Here is a 24,036-nt window from a genome sequence, read left to right as displayed (position 1 = left end):
CATTTTCTTTGGTGCGGAGCGAAAGGGAAAACAGAAACGTCACCTTGTTGCTTTGCATCATGGCCCCATTTATTATTCTATTGAAAAAAGGTTTAGCTTTTGAAGCTTAGGTTTAGTTAGGTTGTGCCAGATGCCAAATTATCACTGAAACATTTAGCGAAAAGCGTCGCTGGCTTTTTGAAGGTTAGGGTCGCACTCATCTTGCCTGTGCGATAAGCATGGCTGGCCGTGCGTAGTTAGTTTAACTGTTCCCTTCCATACCGGCATGGCATATTGGTGGATGTTCTTGCTTGCTTGCCCTTTCTTGGTAGCACGGTGGCACCGCAAGGTGCGGCAGCACTAGGGCTTCTACATGACTTTTATTTGTGGACAGGTGCCATCTTTTGCCGCCGGCCGTTTGATGGCAACAGCGCAAACTTCGGAAATTGAAATTGACGCGAGTAGTGTATCTTGCTCTGCTCGCTGGCTCAGCAAGCACTTGGTCCGGAGAGACGTGACCCTATGTATGAGACTACTCATAGTGAGAGTAATATAGGTAGTAAGATTAGCCACAATGGGTAGTAACATAGAGTAGTAACATGCTCATGTTACTACTCTATGTTACTATATTTATATTGGGGAGTAACATATGTGTGGTAATATGCAATACTTCATTTATTATGCTATAGACTCATGTTGCCTTGATATGTGTGATGTTACTAATACTAGTAGTAACTAGCTATGTTACTACATCCATCTCTTTCTTCATTTATTGCTTGCCACATCATCTATTTTTTCTAGATATGTGTGATATTACTATCTATGTTAGTCTCAGACTAGCCACAATAGGTAGTAACATAGACTAGTAACATGTCGATGTTACTAGTCTATGTTACTACCTCTATAGTGGAGAGTAACATATGTGTGGTATGCAACCCTTCATTTATTAGGCTATAGACACATCTTGCCTTGATATGTGTGATGTTACTACTACTACTAGTAACTAGCTATGTTACCACTTTCCTCTCTTTCTTCATTTATTACTTGCCACATCATCTATTTTATTTAGATATGTGTGGGTAGTCTCACTGTGGGTAGTCTAACATCACACATATCTAGATAAAATAGATGACGTGGCAAACAATAAATGAAGAAAGAGAGGCATGTGGTAACATAGCTAGTTACTAGTAGTATGAGTAACATCACACATATCAAGGCAAGATGAGTCTATAGCCTAATAAATGAATTGTTGCATGTTACCATACATATGTTACTCCTCACTATAGAGGTAGTAGCATAAAGTAGTAACATGTCTATGTTACTACTCTATGTTACTACCCATTGTGGCTAGTCTGACAAGGGGGAATGCAAGCGGGACGGGCTGGCGGACAATACCATGACATAAATGTAGTACTCTCTATAACATCACTAGTTAATTTTTTTTGCGATGGAACATCACTAGTTAATTGTCCGTGTGTTCCAACGGGCTCATACATTTGTGATCAGCTCAACGCTAATTATATGTGACATATGGCTTACACTCATCATACTCTAGATTTTGATAAGATATTTAATTTGAATGCAAGAAAAGGTTTTATTTAGTTGAGGTTTTGATAAGATTTGATTTGATTTGAGTATTCTAGGGGGAGGAAAAGTTCCCTAGAGTCTGCCTTTTCCTCCGACGGCGCCGCCGGAGTCCAGCCAACAAATCTAGCGTTGCGAATAGCGATCTCGGCCGGCGACTCGCAAGGCCAGGCTCTCGGGAACAAGTCCGTGGTGCTGCATGGCGGACCTGGAAGCCCGGGAAGCTGGGGGCGGTAAGCAGGGAGAGCAAGTCGTAGTAGGGTTTAGGGTTAATGAGGGGGTTGACGGAGGATAGCGGAAGGAGTCTGGGGCAGTGATACGTCTTCAACGTATCAATAATTTTTGATTGCTCCATGCTATATTATATTCTGTTTTGGACATTATTGGGCTTTATTATTCACTTTTATATTATTTTTGGACTAACCTATTAACCGGAGGCCCAACCCAGAATTGCTGTTTTTTTTGCCTATTTCAGAGTTTCGCAGAAAAAGAATATCAAACGGAGTCCAAACGGAATGAAACCTTCGGGAACGTGATTTTCGGAACGAACATGATCCAGAGGACTTGGACCCTATGTCAAGAAACAAAAGAGGAGGCCACGAGGTAGGGGGCGCGCCTACCCCCCCAGGCGCGCCCTCCACCCTCGTGGCCCCCTGTTGCTCCACCGACGTACTCCTTCCTCCTATATATACCTACGTACCCCCAAACGATCAGAAACGGAGCCAAAAACCTAATTCCACCGCCGCAACCTTCTGTACCCACGAGATCCCATCTTGGGGCCTGTTCCGGAGCTCCGCCGGAGGGGGCATCGATCACGGAGGGCTTCTACATCAACACCATAGCCTCTCCGATGATGTGTGAGTAGTTTACCTCAAACCTTCGGGTCCATAGTTATTAGCTAGATGGCTTCTTCTCTCTTTTTGGATCTCAATACAATGTTCTCCCCCTCTCTTGTGAAGATCTATTCGATGTAATCTTCTTTTGCGGTGTGTTTGTTGAGACCGATGAATTGTGGGTTTATGATCAAGTTTATCTATGAACAATATTTGAATCTTCTCTGAATTCTTTTATGTATGATTGGTTATCTTTGCAAGTCTCTTCGAATTATCAGTTTGGTTTGGCCTACTAGATTGGTTTTTCTTGCAATGGGAGAAGTGCTTAGCTTTGGGTTCAATCTTGCGGTGTCCTTTCCCAGTGACAGCAGGGGCAGCAAGGCACGTATTGTATTGTTGCCATCGAGGATAACAAGATGGGGTTTTTATCATATTGCATGAATTTATCCCTCTACATCATGTCATCTTGCTTAAAGCGTTACTCTGTTCTTATGAACTTAATACTCTAGATGCATGCTGGATAGCGGTCGATGTGTGGAGTAATAGTAGTAGATGCAGGCAGGAGTCGGTCTACTTGTCTTGGATATGATGCCTATATACATGATCATACCTAGATATTCTCATAACTATGCTCAATTCTGTCAATTGCTCAACAGTAATTTGTTCACCCACCGTAAAAATACTTATGCTCTTGAGAGAACCACTAGTGAAACCTATGGCCCCTGGGTCTATCTTCATCATATTAATCTTCCAACACTTAGTTATTTCCATTGCTTTTTACTTTGCTTTTATTTTACTTTGCATCTTTATCATAAAATACCAAAAATAGTATCCTATCATATCTATCAGATCTCACTCTCATAAGTGACCGTGTAGGGATTGACAACCCCTTATCACGTTGGTTGCGAGGATTTATTTGTTTTGTGTAGGTGCGAGGGACTCGCGCGTAGCCTCCTACTGGATTGATACCTTGGTTCTAAAAAACCGAGGGAAATACTTGCGCTACTTTGCTGCATCACCCTTTCCTCTTCAAGGGAAAACCAACGCAGTGCTCAAGAGGTAGCAAGAAGGATTTCTGGCGCCGTTGCCGGGAGGTCTACGCAAAAGTCAACATACCAAGTATCCATCACAAACCCTTATCTCCCGCATTACATTATTTGCCATTTGCCTCTCGTTTTCCTCTCCCCCACTTCACCCTTGCCGTTTTATTCGCCCTCTCTTTTTCGTTCGCCTCTTTTCCGCTTGCTTCTCGTTTGCTCGTGTGTTGGATTGCTTGTTTGTCACGATGGCTCAAGATAATACCAAATTATGTGACTTTACCAATACCAACAACAATGATTTCCTTAGCACTCCGATTTCTCCTCTTACCGATACTGAATCTTGTGAAATCAATACTGCTTTGTTGAATCTTGTCATGAAAGATCAATTCGCCGGCCTTCCTAGCGAAGATGCCGCTACTCATCTAAATAGCTTCATTGATTTGTGTGATATGCAAAAGAAGAAAGATGTTGACAATGATATTGTTAAGTTGAAGCTATTTCCTTTTTCACTTAGAGATCGTGCTAAAGCTTGGTTTTCGTCTTTGCCTAAAAATAGTATTGATTGTTGGAATAAGTGCAAAGATGCTTTTATCTCTAAGTATTTTCCTCCCGCTAAGATTATCTCTCTTAGAAACGATATCACGAATTTTAAGCAACTTGATCATGAACATGTTGCACAAGCTTGGGAGAGGATGAAATTAATGATACGTAATTGCCCTACACATGGTTTGAATTTGTGGATGATTATACAAATTTTTTATGCCGGATTGAATTTTGCTTCTAGAAATCTTTTAGATTCGGCCGCGGGAGGCACTTTTATGGAAATCACTTTAGGAGAAGCTACTAAATTCCTAGATAATATTATGGTTAATTATTCTCAATGGCACACTGAAAGATCTACTAATAAAAAAGTGCATGCGATAGAAGAAATTAATGTTTTGAGTGGAAAGATGGATGAACTTATGAAATTATTTGCTACTAAGAGTGTTTCTTCTGATCCTAATGATATGCGCTTGCCTACTTTGATTGAGAATAATAATGAATCTATGGATGTTAATTTTGTTGGTAGGAATAATTTTGGTAACAACGCGTATAGAGGAAACTTTAATCCTAGGCCTTACCCTAGTAATTCCTCTAATAATTATGGTAATTCCTACAACAATTCTTATGAAAATTTTAATAAGATGCCCTCTGAATTTGATACTAGTGTTAAAGAGTTTATGAATTCGCAAAAGAATTTCAATGCTTTGCTTGAAGAGAAATTGCTTAAAGTTGATGAATTACCTACGAACGTTGATAGAATTTCTCTTGATGTTGATTCATTAAAACTTAGATCTATTCCTCCTAAGCATGATATCAATGAGTCTCTCAAAGCCATGAGAATTTCCATTGATGAGTGCAAAGAAAGAACCGCTAGGATGCGTGCTAAGAAAGATTGCTTTATAAAAGCGTGTTCTTCTAATTTCTATGAAAATAAAGATGAAGATCTAAAAGTTATTGATGTGTCCCCTATTAAATTTTTGTTTTGCAATATGAATCTTGATAATGATGGGACTGAATATGATCCACCTTTACCTAGAAGTCGATTCGGAGTTTTTAGATCTTGACGCTAAAATTGATAAAAGTGGGATTGAAGAGATCAAAACTCTAGATGTTAATGAACCCACTATTTTGGATTTCAAGGAATTTAATTATGATAATTGCTCTTTGATAGATTGTATTTCCTTGTTGCAATCCGTGCTAAATTCTCCTCATGCTTATAGTCAAAATAAAGCTTTTTCCAAACATATCGTTGATGCTTTGATGCAATCTTATGAAGAAAAACTTGAGTTGGAAGTTTCTATCCCTAGAAAACTTTATGATGAGTGGGAACCTACTATTAAAATTAACATTAAAGATCATGAATGCTATGCTTTGTGTGATTTGGGTGCTAGTGTTTCCACGATTCCAAAAACTTTGTGCGATTTGCTAGGTTTCCGTGATTTTGATGATTGCTCTTTAAACTTGCACCTTGCGGATTTCACTATTAAGAAACCTATGAGAAGAATTAATGATGTTCTTATTGTTGCAAATAGGAACTATGTGCCCGTAGATTTTATCGTTCTTGATATAGATTGCAATTCTTCATGTCCTATTATTCTTGGTAGACCTTTCCTTAGAACGATTGGTGCAATTATTGATATGAAGGAAGGGAATATTAGATTCCAATTTCCATTGAAGAAAGGCATGGAACACTTCCCTAGGAAGAAAATAAAACTACCATATGAATCTATTATGAGAGCCACTTATGGATTGCCTACCAAAGATGGCAATACCTAGATCTATCCTTGCTTTTATGCCTAGCTAGGGGCGTTAAACGATAGCGCTTGTTGGGAGGCAACCCAATTTTATTTTTAGTTTTTTGATTTTTGCTTCTATTTAGGAATAAATATTTTATCTAGCCTATGGTTAGATGTGTTTTTATGTTTTAATTAGTGTTTGTGCCAAGTTAAACCTATAGAATCTTCTTGGATGATAGTTATTTGATCTTGCTGTAATTTCCAAAAACTTTCTGTTCATGAAAATAATTGTTAAAAATCACCAGAACGTGATAAAATATTGATTCCAATTGCTTCTGATCAATAAACAAATTTTCTAGGTCGTCCTATTTTGGCTGATGTTTTGGAGTTCCAGAAGTTTGCGTTAGTTACAGATTACTACAGACTGTTCTGTTTTTGACAGATTCTGCTTTTCGTGTGTTGTTTGCTTATTTTGATGAATCTATGGCTAGTAAAAGAGTTTATAAACCATAGAGAAGTTGGAATACAGTAGGTTTAACACCAATATAAATAAAGAATGAGTTACAGTACCTTGAAGTGGTCTTTTGTTTTCTTTCGCTAACGGAGCTCACGAGATTTTCTGTTAAGTTTTGTGTTGTGAAGTTTTCAAGTTTTGGGTGAAAGATTTGATGGATTATGGAACAAGGAGTGGCAAGAGCCTAAGCTTGGGGATGCCCATGGCACCCCCAAGATAATCTAAGGACACCAAAAAGCCAAAGCTTGGGGATGCCCCGGAAGGCATCCCCTCTTTCGTCTACTTCCATCGGTAACTTTACTTGGAGCTATATTTTTATTCACCACATGATATGTGTTTTGCTTGGAGCGTCTTGTATGATTTGAGTCTTTGCTTTTTAGTTTACCATAATCATATTTTCTGTACACAGCTTTTGAGAGAGACACACATGATTTGGAAATTATTAGAATACTCTATGTGCTTCACTTATATCTTTTGAGTTATATAGTTTTTGCTCTAGTACTTCACTTATATCTTTTAGAGCACGGTGGTGGATTTGTTTTATAGAAACTATTGATCTCTCATGCTTCACTTAGATTATTTTGAGAGTCTTAAATAGCATGGTAATTTGCTTAAATAATCCTAATATGCTTGGTATTCAAGATTAGTAAAAGAAAAAACTTTCTTATGAGTGTGTTGAATACTAAGAAAAGTTTGATGCTTGATAATTGTTTTGAGGTATAAAGATGGTGATATTAGAGTTATGCTAGTTGAGTAGTTGTGAATTTGAGAGATACTTGTGTTAAAGTTTGTGATTCCCGTAGCATGCACGTATGGTCAACCGTTATGTGATGAAGTCGGAGCATAATTTATTTATTGATTGTCTTCCTTATGAGTGGCGGTCGGGGACGAGCGATGGTATTTTCCTACCAATCTATCCCCCTAGGAGCATGCGTGTAATACTTTGCTTTGATAACTTGTAGATTTTTGCAATAAGTATATGAGTTCTTTATGACTTCTGTTGAGTCCATGGATTATACGCACTTTCTTCCTTCCACCATTGCTAGCATCTCTAATACCGCGCACTTTTCGCTGGTATCATACACCCACCATAAACCTTCCTCAAAACAACCACCATACCTACCTATCATGGCATTTCCATAGCCATTCCGAGATATATTGCCATGCAACTTACCACCATTCCGTTTACTATGACACGCTCCATCATTGTCATATTGCTTTGCATGATCATGTAGTTGACATCGTATTTGTGGCAAAGCCACCATTCATAATTCCTTCATACATGTCACTCTTGATTCATTGCATATCCCGGTACACCGCCGGAGCATTCACATAGAGTCATATTTTGTTCTAAGTTTTGAGTTGTAATTGCTGAAGTTGTAAGTAAATAAAAGTGTGATGATCATCATTTTTTAGAGCATTGTCCCAAGTGAGGAAAGGATGATGGAGACTATGATTCCCCCACAAGTCGGGATGAGACTCCGGACGAAAAAAAGAGGCCATAAAAAAAGAGAAAAAGGCCCAAATAAAAAATGAGAGAAAAAGAGAGAAGGGACAATGCTACTATCTTTTTACCACACTTGTGCTTCAAAGTAGCACCATGGTCTTCATGATAGAGAGTCTCCTATGATATCACTTTCATATACTAGTGGGAATTTTTCATTATAGAACTTGGCCCTAGGTCTTCGTGAGCAAGTGATTTGGATGCACACCCACTTAGTTTCTTTTGTTGAGCTTTCATACACTTATAGCTCTAGTGCATCTGTTGCATGGCAATCCCTACTCACTCACATTGATATCTATTGATGGGCATCTCCATAGCCCGTTGATATGCCTAGTTGATGTGAGACTATCTTCTCCTTTTTGTCTTCTCCACAACCACCATTCTATTCCACATATAGTGCTATGTCCATGGCTCACGCTCATGTATTGCGTGAAGATTGAAAAAGTTTGAGAACACCAAAAGTATGAAACAATTGCTTGGCTTGTCATCGGGGTTGTGCATGATTTAAATACTTTGTGTGGTGAAGATAGAGCATAGCTGGACTATATGATTTTGTAGGGATACCTTTCTTTGGCCAAGTTATTTTGAGAAGACATAATTGCTTAGTTAGTATGCTTGAAGTATTATTATTTTTATGTCAATATTAAACTGTTGTCTTGAATCTTTCGGATCTGAATATTCATACCACAATTAAGAAGAATTACATTGAAATTATGCCAAGTAGCATTCCACATCAAAAATTCTGTTTTTCTCATTTACCTACTCGAGGACGAGCAGGAATTAAGCTTGGGGATGCTTGATACGTCTCCAACGTATCTAAATTTTTTGATTGCTCCATGTTATATTATATTCTGTTTTGGACATTATTGGGCTTTATTAGTCACTTTTATATTATTTTTGGGACTAACCTATTAACCGGAGGCCCAGCCCAGAATTGTTGTTTTTTGCCTATTTCAGAGTTTCGCAGAAAAAGAATATCAAACGGAGTCCAAACGGAATGAAACCTTCGAGAACGTGATTTTCGGAATGAACATGATCCAGAGGACTTGGACCCTACGTCAAGAAACAAAAGAGGAGGCCACGAGGTAGGGGGCGCGCCTACCCCCCAGGCGCGCCCTCCACCCTCATGGGCCCCCTGTTGCTCCACCGACGTACTCCTTCCTCCTATATATACCTACGTACCCCCAAACGATCAGAAACGGAGCCAAAAACCTAATTCCACCGCCGCAACCTTCTGTACCCACGAGATCCCATCTTGGGGCCTGTTCCGGAGCTCCGCTGGAGGGGGCATCGATCACGGAGGGCTTCTACATCAACACCATAGCCTCTCCGATGATGTGTGAGTAGTTTACCTCAGACCTTCGGGTCCATAGTTACCAGCTAGATGGCTTCTTCTCTCTTTTTGGATCTCAATACAATGTTCTCCCCCTCTCTCGTGGAGATCTATTCGATGTAATCTTCTTTTGCGGTGTGTTTGTTGAGACCGATGAATTGTGCGTTTATGATCAAGTTTATCTATGAACAATATTTGAATCTTCTCTGAATTCTTTTATGTATGTTGGTTATCTTTGCAAGTCTCTTCGAATTATCAGTTTGGTTTGGCCTACTAGATTGGTTTTTCTTGCAATGGGAGAAGTGCTTAGCTTTGGGTTCAATCTTGCGGTGTCCTTTCCCAGTGACAGCAGGGGCAGCAAGGCACGTATTGTATTGTTGCCATCGAGGATAACAAGATGGGGTTTTTATCATATTGCATGAATTTATCCCTCTACATCATGTCATCTTGCTTAAAGCGTTACTCTGTTCTTATGAACTTAATACTCTATATGCATGCTAGATAGCGGTCGATGTGTGGAGTAATAGTAGTACATGCAGGCAGGAGTCGGTCTACTTGTCTTGGACATGATGCCTATATACATGATCATACCTAGATATTCTCATAACTATGCTCAATTCTGTCAATTGCTCAAAAGTAATTTGTTCACCCACCGTAAAATACTTATGCTCTTGAGAGAAGCCACTAGTGAAACCTATGACCCCGGGGTCTATCTTCATCATATTAATCTTCCAACACTTAGTTATTTCCGTTGCTTTTTACTTTGCTTTTATTTTACTTTGCATCTTTATCATAAAAATACCAAAAATATTATCCTATCATATCTATCAGATCTCACTCTCGTAAGTGACCATGTAGGGATTGACAACCCCTTATCGCATTGGTTGCGAGGATTTATTTGTTTTGTGTAGGTGCGAGGGACTCGCGCGTAGCCTCCTACTGGATTGATACCTTGGTTCTCAAAAACTGAGGGAAATACTTACGCTACTTTGCTGCATCACCCTTTCCTCTTCAAGGGAAAACCAACGCAGTGCTCAAGAGGTAGCAGGCACCCACTGCCACGGATGGGGGAGGATCTACGGAGAAGGCGGGGGTTGAAGCTGAAGCTGTAGATCGGGAGGAGGATGCTAATGGATGGGATCAATTTGGTCCTGATCCTGAGCTGGAAGACGTCTTTGAGGGCCTTAACCTTCATGGTGAGGAAGAGGAGGATCTAGATCTATCAGGGGAAGTAGATGAGTTAATTAAGGATGTACGATGGTTGTGCTTGTTTCGGGTTCATACTATGAGGCCGTTCATCCATGCGGCGTTGCTAAATTCAATGAGGAACGCATGGGCTTGTGCCCAAGGAGTTACCTTCAATATCAAAGGGCCGAATCTGTTCTTGGCTCAGTGTCACTGCCTGGGCGATTGGAAGCGGGTCATGGAGGGAGGCCCATGGCAATTTCGAAGGGATCTGGTTGTCATCGTGGAATATGATTGTTTTACTAATGTTTCTGAATATGCTCTGGATATGTATCCCATTTGGGCGAGGATCAAAGGGCTGCCGAATGGTCTTACAAGAAACAGGGAGTTAGCTGAGAAAGTAGCAAAGAAGGTGGGAGAGTCGCCGTTCACGGTGGTAGTTAATGAGGGGAGGATCAACCCCTCTAGTCATTTAAGGGTCAGGGTTTTTGTGAATGTTCAGAAACCATTGGTGAGGTTTGTGAGTATTACTCTTAAAGAGATGAAAAGGTACCCAGTCACTTATGAGAAGCTGCCGGATTTCTGCTACTTCTGTGGCTGTATGGGGCATGTGGTAGAGGAGTGCGGGGACTGGATCCATGACCCCGCTGATTGTGAATGAGGGGACTGGCTGCATTGGAGCGGTGAGCCGGCCATGACAGGAGGTGGTGAAGGGCGTGGAAGAGGTCGGACGGCAGCGGGCCAAGGCTTGGGAGGGGCGAGATGGGCTGGTAGAGGTGTAGGGGGTTCAGGAGGAAGGGGAGGAGCAGAAGTGCAGCCGGCAAGGAAAGAAGATGATGCTGGACAAAGGGCGGGGGATGGTGAGCATGCCGAGCCAGGAGCAATCAATATTGGTGATGATGATGTTCGCATGGCCCGCAAGGGACTTATGGGGGCTGACGGAGTTGCTATGGTGCGAGGGCAACCAGTGCCAAACCTTGTTGGCAAAGTCCCGAATACGGTTCTTTTGCTGGAGGGAGGGAGTGGAACTGGGGCTAATGAAGCGCCTCCCTCGTCGTCTACACCTGGCAAGGTGCCCATTGTGAAGAGAAGGAAGCAAGGGGAAGAGGGGGTTGATGGTGACACAACTATGACTGATGAGGCGGCCTCCTTCGAGGGGGACTGCCGAGCCCAATGAATGTCATAAGCTAGAACTGCCGGGGAGGGGGGAACACCCGGACAGTTCGTGAGTTAGCGACTATCTGCCAGTCGCATTCCCCCAGTTTGGTGTTTTTGTGTGAAACAAGACAGAGGGCTGATAAAATGAAAAAGGTGCATGGGAGGATTGGTTTGAAGGGTTTTGCTGGAGTTGATAGTAATGGTATGAGTGGTGGTTTGGCGTTATTTTGGCATGAGAACTCTGAGGTGGAGGTTTCTTTTTGATAGAACTATGAGGTGGAGGTTCTGGACAAAGAGGAGCACTATATTGACGCACTCGTCCGTGTTCAGGAGGGGGCTGCTCAATGGAGGATCACATGTATTTATGTCGAACCCCGAGTAGAGAACAGGCATATCATGTGGTCAAAAATCGAGCAACTAAAAGTCTTGAATGACCTGCCTTGGATTGTTGTTGGCGATTTCAATGAGGCCATGTGGGATTTTGAGCACCTATCTGCTACACCGCGTGGAGAGTCACAAATGGTTGCTTTTCGAGATACTTTGGAGATTTGTGGCCTAGTTGACCTAGGCTTTGTTGGGGTTCCCTTCACATATGATAACAAGAGGGGAGGAGGAGGCAATGTGAAGGTACGGTTGGACAGGGCAGTTGCCACTAATGCATGGAGGAACTTGTTTGCGTATGCATCGGTTTTGCATGTTCCCTCGCCATGTTCAGACGACGTGGCTATTGTCTTAAAGGGATCGGTCGATCCGGGGCCGGACGATGGGAAGCAGAGGAGGTACGAGTTGTTTTGGGAGAGAGATATGTCGCTGCCGGAGGTGATCAAAGAGGCATGGGAAGCAGTGGGGGTTGTGCATAATATGTCACAGCTGGGGGATGCGCTGTCTAAAACAATGTCAGATCTCAGGCTATGGAGCAAAAAATTTGGCAATATCACCCGGGAGTTAGCAAAATCGCGCACTCAGCTAGAGGAGTTGATGAATATGAATGCTGATCTTCAAGATATTTCAAGAGTGACTGATAAAATGAACGAGCTTTTGTACCAGGAGGAGATGCTTTGGTTGCAATGATCACGTATCACGTGGTTGAAGGAAGGGGATAGGAACACAAAATATTTCCAGAGTAAAGCAATCTGGAGGGCGAGGAAGAACAAAATTTGAGAGCTTACGGATAGCGTCGGAGTAGTTCACTCCGATCTTGCCTCGATGGGGGAGCTGGCTAACGATTATTTTCATGATATATTTACAGCTGATTCCTCTCTCAATGCTGCTCCTATCCTAGAACTAATTGATTCGGTAGTGACCGAAGAGGACAATACAAAATTATGTGCGCCTTTCACAGATAAAGAGATTTCGGATGCCTTGTTCCAAATTGGTCCACTAAAAGCTCCGGGTTCGGATGGCTTCCCTGCTAGATTCTTTCAGCGGAATTGGAGCACTCTCAGGGATGGAGTTTTGGCAGCGGTGAGGGATTTTTTTAGTACGAGTATCATGCCGGAGGGGGTAAATTCTACCTCTATTGTACTTATTCCCAAAGTTCCCAACCCGGTAAAAAATACGGATTACGGACCTATTAGCCCGTGTAATGTTATCTATAAGGTCATCTCAAAGTGCCTAGTGAATAGGATGAGGCCTATGCTGGATGATCTCATATCTCCTGAACAAAGTGCTTTTATTCCGGGGAGGATGATTACGGACAATGCACTAGTAGCTTTTGAGTGTATCCACCACATCAAGCAGGAAAAGGATCCTACAAAAAGTTTCTGTGCTTACAAATTGGACCTATCAAAAGCATATGATAGAGTGGATTGGGTCTTCTTGAGGCAAATGATGCAAAAGTTGGGTTTCTCTTAGTGATGGGTTGACTGGATAATGTCGTGTGTCACGTCGGTGAGATACTCTGTCAAACTTAATGGAACCCTCTTGGATTCTTTTACGCCGACGCGTGGGCTTCGACAAGGAGACCCGCTTTCACCCTTTCTATTTCTGCTTGTGGCAGATGGTCTGTCAGCTTTACTAAAAAGCAAAGTGGCTACGGGTGATATCACGCCAGTGAAGGTTTCTAGAAGAGGACCGGGCGTTTCACATTTACTGTTTGCTGATGATACGTTGCTGTTTTTGAGGCTTCGTGAGAGCAAGCAGAGAAGGTTAAAGTAGTGCTGGATATGTATGGTAGAGCGACGAGCCAGAGCCTAAACTTCAACAAGTGCTCCATCCTTTTTGGTGAAGCTTGTCCCGTCGCGGTTCAGGAGGAAGTAAGGACAGTACTACAGATTACAAACCTTCACTTCGAGGAAAAGTATTTGGGACTACCGACACCGGAGGGTCGGATGTCTAAAGGGCGATTTTAGAATTTGCAGACGCGTGTCACAAAACGATTGATACAGTGGGGTGATGGCCTCTTGGCGCAGCCGAGGAGAGAGGTGCTGATTAAGTTGGTTGCTCAAGCACTCCCAACTTACATTATGGGCGTCTTCAAGTTACGTTCTCGGTTTGTGATGATCTTACACGCATGCTGCGGAATTTTTATTGGGGGTCGGCAAAGGGTAAGAGGAAGGTACATTGGAATGGTTGGGACCATCTCATGCAGCCCAAGGACAGGGGAGGTATTGGTTTTCGCGATTTCTGAATGTTTAACCAAGCCCTACTGGCTAGGCAGGCGTGGAGGTTGCTAACCAAGCCGGACAGCCTTTGTGCTAGGGTTTTAAAAGCGAGATATTATCCAGAGGGCAAGTTGGAAGATACAGTTTTTGTTGGGAATGGTTCATCATCTTGGCAGGCTATATGCCATGGTTTGGAGCTGCTGAAGAAGGGGCTGCTTTGGAGAGTTGGGGACGGGGCAAGTATAAGGGTTTGGCGGGACAGTTGGATCCCGTGACCCTTCTCCTACAAGCCGATTTCCCCACAAGGGCGATGCCGCATTCGGTTCGTCTCTGGACTACTAAACACTAATGGATCATGGAATGTTGAGCTTCTTCGGGAATACTTTGTTGCTGCAGATGTGCATGAAATAATGAAGATTCGAGCCTCACCTAGACTGGAGGGAGACGTGATCGCATGGGGACCCGGTAGGCATGGCATTTTTACAGTTAAATCAGCTTACGAGTTGGCTTTCGACGAGGCTCACCGCAGTACCGCGGCTGCGTCCAGCTCTTCGCCATCGGGAAGCCGCACATGCTGGGACTGCATTTGGAAGTGCGATGCCCCTCCTACTGTGAAGCATTTTGCTTGGCGCTTAACTAATGATGCACTTCCCGCGTGGCAGAGGAAGCACCGAATTGGGCTTGAAATTGCAGGCATTTGCCCGGTGTGTGGGACAGAAGAGGAAGATAATTTCCATCCCTTTGTTCATTGTCAGTTCGGGCATGACCTGTTTTTGGCCATGGCCAAGCTGTGGAGGCTCCCGGATATTACATCAATACAAAACAATGGGAAAGAATGGTTGTTCCATGTTCTGAGCCCTCTTACTGATCTTGAATGCACCATGATACTGATGATCTTTTGGAGGAGCTAGTACGTTCGGAATGAGCTGGTACATGCTAAGCCTACCCCGCCTATGGAAGCCTCGATAAGATTTCTGCGTAGCTATTTGGAGTCGTTGATCGGCATCAAGCAAAATCCACAAGCTGACCCAGCCAAAGGTAAAGCATATTGAAAGAACATGCGGTGCCCCCATGTTTGGTTTTGCTAATTAATGACAATCTCTATGGACTAATGGTTGCCTTGAGTTATATTTGAAGGATTTTTCCATAGGCATTTCTTGAAGTCCATGTGTTGGTTTCAACGAGTTTATGAGTTGACCAAGGTGCTATTAAGAAATTATTCTAAGATTGGTCATGTGAGTGTTGAGCTTATTGCAAGCATGTCTTGAAGAAGAAGATTGTGTGATCATTCATGTTTACCTTCAAGACATCATCCAAATGAAGAGAGTTGGAAAGATTCAAGGTTGATCAAGAATAAGTCAAGAGTGAATCAAGTTGATCAACTCGCAAAGCGTAGAAGATGTACCGAGAGTGATCAAGTGATCTCATGGTATGGTAAGCATTGTCCATTGCGCTTTGTGTACTAACCCATGGTCTATGTGAGAGTTCTATGTGGGGTTAGGTACATGTTCATGGGCTTGCGTCAAGAGGAAGATATCACTCAACCCATGGAGAGGATGACATCAAGTGGTGATCGTCATCAAGATTGTCATGTGCAAGTTCAAGTGGAGCATCACGAAGAGATCAAGTGCTTGAAGCTTGCCATCCATTGTGGTTTCAATGAACTTGTGAAGATGTGCCGAAGAGTGGCTCACCCATAGTGGAGTATGGGGGAGAAATCATCTAGTCTTCATCGAGCCAATGCAATCAAGAAAGGTGGTCCAACCTGAGGGAGTCAAGATCGTCATCATCTAGCTCAAGTGGACCATGTGCAAGGCAAAGGTTTGCCCTTGATAGGTTTTCTATTTTACCGGTCTCATGGTGGTAGTTGGGAGACCGGGTTATAAGATCGATTGTCGTACTATCAAGGGGGGCTCTCGATGAGTAGCTTGATCGTATCATTCGTAGAGAGCTCAAACCATTGCATCCTTGCATCATATTTCTTGGTTCTTGGTTGGTTATCTTTGTGAGTCTTAGAGCTTATGGTCATCTTGATGACAAGCTCGAGTTCTTCAAAAACTGTTTTCTTATGCATCTTCTTTTGTGTTTTCGGTGTTGGAGTTTTTACCGGTCTTAATTGAGAAAGGGTTCTCACCATTTTATTTTGGGTATTTTCTAAATTTCAATTTCTTGATATTTATATCAATATTGTGTTTGCTCTTGTCTTTAGCTTTCCAACAAACTTGATTTCGTCGAATCCGGAGCTCGTATGCGAAAGTTGTGGCTGTTTTGATCTTACCTGTTTTACATAGAGAGGTTGTACCTCCCCTTAGAGCGGTTGTACCGGTTGACCGGTACAACCGGTGTTTGGAGCGGTTGTACCGCTCCAGAATTGGTCCGAATGTTGTACCTGGCCATGTGCCGCTCTACCACCGACTAGTTTTTGTTTTGGAGCGGTTCTTGGGCGGTTGTTGACCGGTTGTACCGGTTAGTTTAGTTTAACCGGTACTACCAGTTCCCCGGGCTGTTGTACCGCTTAGGCCTTTTCCCTACAGGTTGGTTTTTCCTCTACTTTGACCGGTTGTACCGGTCTTACAGTTTTCTGCACATAACGGGCAGATTCGTAGGGACCTATAAAAGGGGGTCTTCTTCCCCATTGAACCTTATCCTTTGAGCTCGTGTTCTTCCCCCATTGTTGACCTTCTTCGAGCTTGCTATCTCCCAATCCCTCCATGGATTCTTGCTAGTTTTTGGGGGAAAAGAGAGAGGAGATCTAGATCCACATTTCCACCAATCACTTTCTCCTCTATGTGAGGGGAACCCCTTGGATCTAGATCTTGGAGTTCTTGGTGTTCTCCTTCTTGTTCTTCCTCTCATTTTACTCCCTAGCATTAGTTGCTTTGGTGGGATTTGGGAGAGAACGACTTGGGCACTCCATGTGCCCTTGCCATTGCATTTGGTGCATAGGTTTGAGTTCTCCACGGTGATACATGGAAGTCACAAGTTGAGAAGCTTATTACTCTTGGGTGCTTGGTACCCTTGAGCTTGTTCCTCTTGGGTGCTTGGGCGCCCTAGACGGTTGGTGGTGTTCGGAGCTCAATCATTGTGGTGTAAAGCTCCAGGCAAGCGTCGGGGTCTCCAATTAGATTGTGGAGATCACCCCAAGTAATTTGACGGGTTTCGTTGACCGCCCCCAAGGGTTGCCAAAGTGTACGGGTTCGGTGACCGCCCCCAAGGGTTGCCATTTGTACGGGTTTGGTGACTGCCCTCAAGGGTCTCTTAGTGGAATCACGACATCTTGCATTGTGCGAGGGCGTGAGGAGATTACGGTGGCCCTACTGGCATCTTGGGGAGCATTGTGCCTCCACACCGCTCCAAACGGAGATTGGCATCCGCAAGGGTGTGAACTTCGGGATACATCGTCGTCTCCACGTGCCTCAGTTATCTCTTACCCGAGCCCTTTACTTATGCACTTTACTTTGTGATAGACATATTGTTTCTTGTCATATATCTTGCTATCACTTAGTTGTTTATCTTGCTTAGCATAAGTTGTTGGTGCACATAGGTGAGCCTAGTTGTTGTAGGTTTTGTGCTTGACAAATTAACCGCTAGGTTTATTCCGCATTTGTTCAAGCCTAAACTGTAATTATTTTAAAGCGCCTATTCACCCGAAATTAACCGCTAGGCGACATCCACGATCTTTCAATTGGTATCAGAGCCTTATCTCTCTTTGTTAGGCTTAACCGCCTAGAGAGTAAAGATTTTGACTAGGGGATTAGGATTCTCTGACACTCTTAGTTTCGATGGCACAAATTTTGATGTTTGGGTAATTTGCTTAATCTCTTTAGGGTCATGGACCCAAATTTAGAGCGAATTGTAGATATGGGTTGTTCTCCTCCATAGGATCCCCAAAGATTATCTTTAGAGGATGAGAAAAACTCTTATCTCAATGCTCAAGCTTCTAATGTGCTTTTCGATGCTTTGAGCAATGTAGTTATATTTCAACTCATGCCATTCCGGGATGCTCATGAGTTGTGGACAAAGCTTCAAGATAAATATGGCGTGTCCAAGATTTGTGGGGATCATTGTTCTCCCTCCACCTCCGGCCGTATTGTGTTCTCAACTTCTTCTACTTCACCTACATGTGGTTTTCCACAAGGTAATGAAATGGTGAGTAGTGTTGGTCATTGCAATGATGATAGTATGCTTATTGTGGATGATCCTTCATCACTATCTTATTGCAATGCATCTTCTTTGCACTTTAACACTTCGAGCACCCTACATGTTTCTCATGCTTGTGTTGATAGTCCGTGCATATCTTGTAGAAATTGCTTGACTAAATCTCATGATGATATGCTTGCTATATCTTGTGGCCATGATAAAAATACTTGTATTTCCTCGAGTTGTTGTGCTAACAATGTAGAGGAAACCCAACACTCCATGGAACAAGATGTGCTTTTAAATGGTGCTTCAAGGGATCCTACATCCGGTTTGCCTTATGGCCAAGGCTTCAAAGGTATCTCCTACCTTGAACCCCAATATGTCTCTTGTTGATGATGTTGATGCTAATAATGATGAGGGTAATGATGAAGAGAATGATAATGTTGCCTCCTTAAAAATTAAGGGGGAAATTATTTTTAAAGCTCTTCATAAGAATAAAATTGCTCGTTCCAACTTCATGGAAATCATGTCTATTGCTATTGAGGGCAAGAAATATATCGAGGAGTTGGAATCTCATCTAGAGGAGCTTGAGGTCACCATTGAAAAAATGGAAGGTCATGAGCGTGATTACGCTAATGAGATCGCAGACCTCTCTGAAGCTCTTGAACTTGAACAAACCACCAAGGAATATCTTGAGGAGACTTTTGCTCTAGAATTATCTAGAGTGAAGGAATCTCATGATAGAGCTCTTGAGGTGGCCAATGATTTTGAAACTAAAAATTGGAAGCTTGAAGTTGCGCATGCTAAACTTCTTGAGGACTTTGGGCACCTCGAAAATGGCTCAAGGGTCATTAAGAGTGAGCTCATCAAACTCATCGAGTCTCATGCACAACTTAAAGCTTCATATTCAAAAGAGCTTGCCAGGTTGCCTTCTCCTCTTGCTATTATTGTTGATGCTTGTGCTACTAACTCTATTACTTGTGAAGCATCCATTTTGAAGGAGAATGTTGAGCTTCGGGCTCAACTTGAGTTGCTATCTAGCAATTATGGGAAACTGGAAGAAAACCATGAAAAGCTCTCAAGCTCTCATGATGATCTTCTAGTATCCCATAATGTGCTAAAGATAGCTCATGAGGCCATGATTGCTAAGGTAACATCTAGTGAGCCTCATGTGGATACTAGCACTACTTTTAGTCAAAATGCTATATTGCCTTGTGCTAGTCCTCATAATTCATCTATGCATAACATTGGCACATCTTGTGATGAATTGCTTTCTTTGCCTTTTTGCTCTAACGATGAAGCTTATACTTCCTCTAGTGATTGTGTTGATACTAACCATGTAGAGGAAATCAAAGAGCTCAAGGCCCAAGTCACTTCTTTGAAGAAAGACTTGGAAAAGTGTCATGAAGGGAAATCCACACTCAACAATATCTTGAGTGTGCAAAAATCCCCCAATGACAAAGGTGGACTTGGATTCAACTCCAATAAGAAGAAGTCCAAGATGAACAAGAAGAAGGACCAAGAACAAGTCAAGAATTCGGCCAAGATTGTTTGCTTCAAGTGCAAAATTGAAGGGCATCATGTTAGATCTTGCCCATTGAAGAAGAAGGACATTAGTGACAAGCAACAAGGGAAGCGGCAACAAGTTCAATCTCATGCTCAACCACAAGTTGAAGAAAGGCCTCTTCCCAAGAATACTTAAGCTAATGCTTCTCAAGTTGAGAACTCAAGTGAGAAGAAAGTGAAGAGTAGACGTTGCTACTTATGTCGTGAGAAAGGTCACCTCGCTTCTTCATGCACTTGTGGTAACTCATCCAACCCAATTATTATTGATGATATCTATTCTCTTGGGAAAGATAAGGTTGGCAATGTGTTTGCCAAGTTTGTTGGTACTCAAAGTGGTGTCAGGCAAAGAACCATTTGGGTAGCCAAGCCTATTGTGACTAACCTCTTAGGACCCAACTTGGTTGGGGACCAACTAGCTCAAACTTGATCAATAGGTGTCTACGGAGGGCATTGGAGACTTGGCTACATTATGAAGAATTAAGGGGATTTTCATCATTCATATTGCCTCAAGCCAAGTCATTCGGATTATCAAGTTTCTATCTTGTATCCAATGTTCCTCCTTGCAGTAACTCGTGCTTAAAGTGTTTACATTGATAGTTACTTGCCCCTTTGCATGTTTGGTTTTGTTCCTTGCATGTGTTTGTATATGTTGTGCTTCCAACTTGATTATCTTGAGCAATCAAGTATGTGTGTGTTGGTTTGCACATCATGTACGTGTGTGTCATGCATTGAGCCTTTTGCATCTTGTTTATATCTTAATTGGCTCGTGTGAGATATTAATGGAACATCCCATTTTGGGGGAGTGATGTGCTTTGTGCACCTCACGGTCCCACAAATGTGTGTACATGAGGAATACCACCTACTATTGATATTGCAAGCTTATCTAGTCACTATGTGGTATGTCTTCTCATGAGAAATTCAAATTCTAAATAGTCCATTAATTATCTCTTGTTGGATCCTCTTATTGCCTCTTGTTAAGTTTTTATTGGTATCACATTATGGGGGAGTAATATGCTATGCGCATATTACAAGCCTAGAAAATGTGTACATTTGAGATATTGTCACCTAGAATTGATATTGTAAATTATCTTGTTCCTAGGTGGCATGTTAGCTCTACAAGTTACAATTTTCTTGTGTTTGGTGTGAAGATGATGTTGGATATCCTTGCTATCTACCAACGGAATTATTTCCAAATACGTGTCTTTTGACAATTTGTACTCACTTATGTGTGGTAGAAATTATTGATCATCTTTACATTGGCCTTCGCTTTTATTTGCCTTATCTCTTGCCTAGGATTGTGTCAACTCCCATTGTATTCCATACCACTTGTGGATCTTGTTATTTCCTTGAGATTGTCTAGTGTTTGTATAGATATAGTGAAAGTGGTGATCCCATCTTGTGCCTTTTGTATTCAAGTGCAAATTCTCTATAATGCAAAATGCTTGGGGGAGCTATCCTATTTTTCTTAGAACGCCCACCTTGTGATCCTTATCAAGTGCGTGTTGGTGGAATGCAAACCGTTTCTTTTTGGTACTTTGTGCCATCACGAAACTTTGTAGAGCACTTGGTTTGTTTGGAACCATTCTCTCTTTTGGGAGTTTGACATCATTCTTTTTGAGTGTGCCAATGGATATCTCATTCCTTGATGTATCGGTTACTGATATCTTCCAAGTGATGGTTTGTCCTTTTGGTATCCTTTTCACTTGGTATTCCTTTTTCATTTGGTGTTGGTTCTTGAAAGTCTTTAGCATGCATATTTACTTCATGTATTTTCTTTGGCATGCTTTCTTTCTCTGACCCAATATATAGGGGGAACTCCACCAAGTCTCAAATTGGATGAGATGTGCATGAAATTCATGTCCATATATATGCACATATTTACGTGGAGTTTGTCCTATGTATATTGGTGTTTCTAACTCTTTGGTCCCAATGAGTTTGGGTACCATTTTGTTTGTGTTATTGGTCTAGGAATAATTGGAGATGCATTGGATGCTCGGCTCAATCACAAGGGAGGTGGTGTCACCATGTGCTTATTGGAGTCAAGCTAGGATGCTGAATGAACTACTATCTACTACCTTCAATTGGTTTCTACTACATCCTTCCAATGTTAACTCGGTAACAAATTTCTTCATATACTTCATGCACACATTTCTTGCTTCAACCTTGTGTAGGTTGCATCTTGGCATGATATTCATTCCATCTTGTGATACTTGTTTCCTTTATCAAAGCATCTCAACGATGATCTCATGTTGCTAGTTGTGATGTCTTTAGTGGTTGTGTGGTAGGAATTCATTTATATACAATAAGACCATATCTAGCCATGTGCTATGCTTCCAAGCAAATATCTTATTGGTATATGTATGACTTCCTTTTGGATATCTTGTTCCTTCGTGTTGTAACTATTTTGGGTGTACATCCTTCTTTTTAGATATATATCATCATGATTTCGTCTACCTAGAACCTTATACACTTGAGAGAAATTACATCTCTAGATGATATCCTTTCTTTCACGTCCACCTTGTCTTTCTTATGTTATTTCTTTGGTGGCTCCGTGAAAGCTTTTGCCTTGAGTGCGTGTCTTATCTCGTTGCATCTTGATGGACTCTTGTGTGGTGAAGATTATTTTCCTCATGCTTGTCCTTATGAGGCTTTTGCCATCTTAATTGGTATCCCTCGTCTTGATGAGGCTTTCTTCTTCTATCTTCACCATGGGTTGTCGCAAGCTTTGTTGTTTTCTTTTTAGTGAGCTTGTGAACCCATTTGCTAGTTGGGTGTGTGTGGGGAGGAATGTCATGCACCGTGTATCTCATTTATCCAAGAGTATGTTGATGCTTAATGCTCATCCTTATTTTAGTCTTCTCAAGTGCTTTGCCATGACTCACACACATCATTTTGGTTGAGCCTATTCTTAAGTTGCCTCTTTTACATGCTTCTCAACCATGTGTTTGTTGCAAGTGCTAGGCTTTGTTTCCTATATGCTCACTTTCACTTGTTGTGAGTTTCTATTGATTTTGGGGGAGCTATGATCCTATTTTGTGCACTTTGTATCCTAATTCAAAAATTCTTATATGTGCACAAATCATGGGGAGATTCTCTATTTTCTTTAGATCACTCCTTTGCTCATATCATAATATCCTTTATTCATGTGGCTCGTAGGATCTTTGGTCTAGTTGGTTCAATTGGTATCTTTTGATAGCTTACTTCAATTGGTATCTTTTGATTGCTTGATTGCTTGTTTCTCCCTTTGTTATGTCTTTGTGGCATATCTTTCTTTTGCAATCTTTGAGCCTCAATATAGTTTGTCTTCCTCCAAGTATTTATCGTTGGATATGTGTATTGCATTCCACTCTCTTGTGGAGAAAGACAAAATTTATGGAGAAACACAATTTATATTGGCCTTCTAATAAGCTTTTCTCCCATTTTGGCAATCGATGCCAATGGGGGAGAAGTTTCAGAGAGTTTTGTGGAGAAGTTTAGAGAGTCATCTTTTCTTGCTTTGGTTGTGTTCCCAAGCGTTTGCATCTCTTACGCATGCATTATTGGTTGTTGCATTGCATGGTGATGCATAATTCCTTATATAAACTCTCTTGAGAGTGATTGTCATCAATTAACAAAATGGGGGAGATTGAAAGAACATGCGGCCCCCATGTTTGGTTTTGCTAAGTAATGACAATCTCTATGGACTAATGGTTGCCTTGAGTTATATTTGAAGGATTTGTCCATATGCATTTCTTGAAGTCCGTGTGTTGGTTTCAAGGAGTTTATGAGTTGACCAAGGTGCTATTAAGAAATTATTCTAAGATTGGTCATGTGAGTGTTGAGCTTATTTCAAGCATGTCTTGAAGAAGAAGATTGTGTGATCATTCATGTTTACCTTCAAGACATCATCCAAATGAAGAGAGTTGGAAAGATTCAAGGTTGATCAAGAATAAGTCAAGAGTGAATCAAGTTGATCAACTCACAAAGCATAGAAGATGTACCGAGAGGGATCAAGTGGTACCATGGTATGGTAAGCATTGTCCATTGCGCTTTGTGTACTAACCGATGGTCTATGTGAGAGTTCTATGTGGGGTTAGGTACGTGTTCATGGGCTTGCGTCTAGAGGAAGATATCACTCAACCCATGGAGAGGATGACATCAAGTGGTGATCGTCATCAAGATTGTCGTGTGCAAGTTCAAGTGGAGCATCACGAAGAGATCAAGTGCTTGAAGCTTTCCATCCATTGTGGTATCAGACTTGTGAAGGTGTGCCGAAGAGTGGCTCACCCATAGAGAAGTATGGGGGAGCAATCATCTAGTCTTCATCAAGCCAATGCAA

General features: G+C 41.8%; 1 protein-coding gene across 1 annotated transcript; it reads left to right on the top strand.

Moving 5' to 3' along the window:
• Positions 1-11,880: 11,880 nt before the first annotated feature.
• LOC141040759 (uncharacterized) lies at positions 11,881-12,480 on the top strand. Its single transcript, XM_073506877.1, has one exon. It carries the CDS (start codon positions 11,881-11,883, stop codon positions 12,478-12,480), a length of 600 nt encoding a protein of 199 aa, XP_073362978.1.
• The last annotated feature ends 11,556 nt before the right edge of the window (positions 12,481-24,036 follow it).

Source organism: Aegilops tauschii, chromosome 2 (assembly GCF_002575655.3).
Source record: "Aegilops tauschii subsp. strangulata cultivar AL8/78 chromosome 2, Aet v6.0, whole genome shotgun sequence".
Classification (NCBI taxonomy): domain Eukaryota; kingdom Viridiplantae; phylum Streptophyta; class Magnoliopsida; order Poales; family Poaceae; genus Aegilops; species Aegilops tauschii.
The sequence above is the reverse complement of the archived record's forward strand: the minus strand, read 5'-3'. Positions and strand labels throughout refer to the sequence as shown.

Excerpts from the sequence above, each read along its gene's own strand:
- LOC141040759 (XM_073506877.1), top strand. The coding sequence starts at position 11,881 with ATGTGGGATTTTGAGCACCTATCTGCTACACCGCGTGGAGAGTCACAA.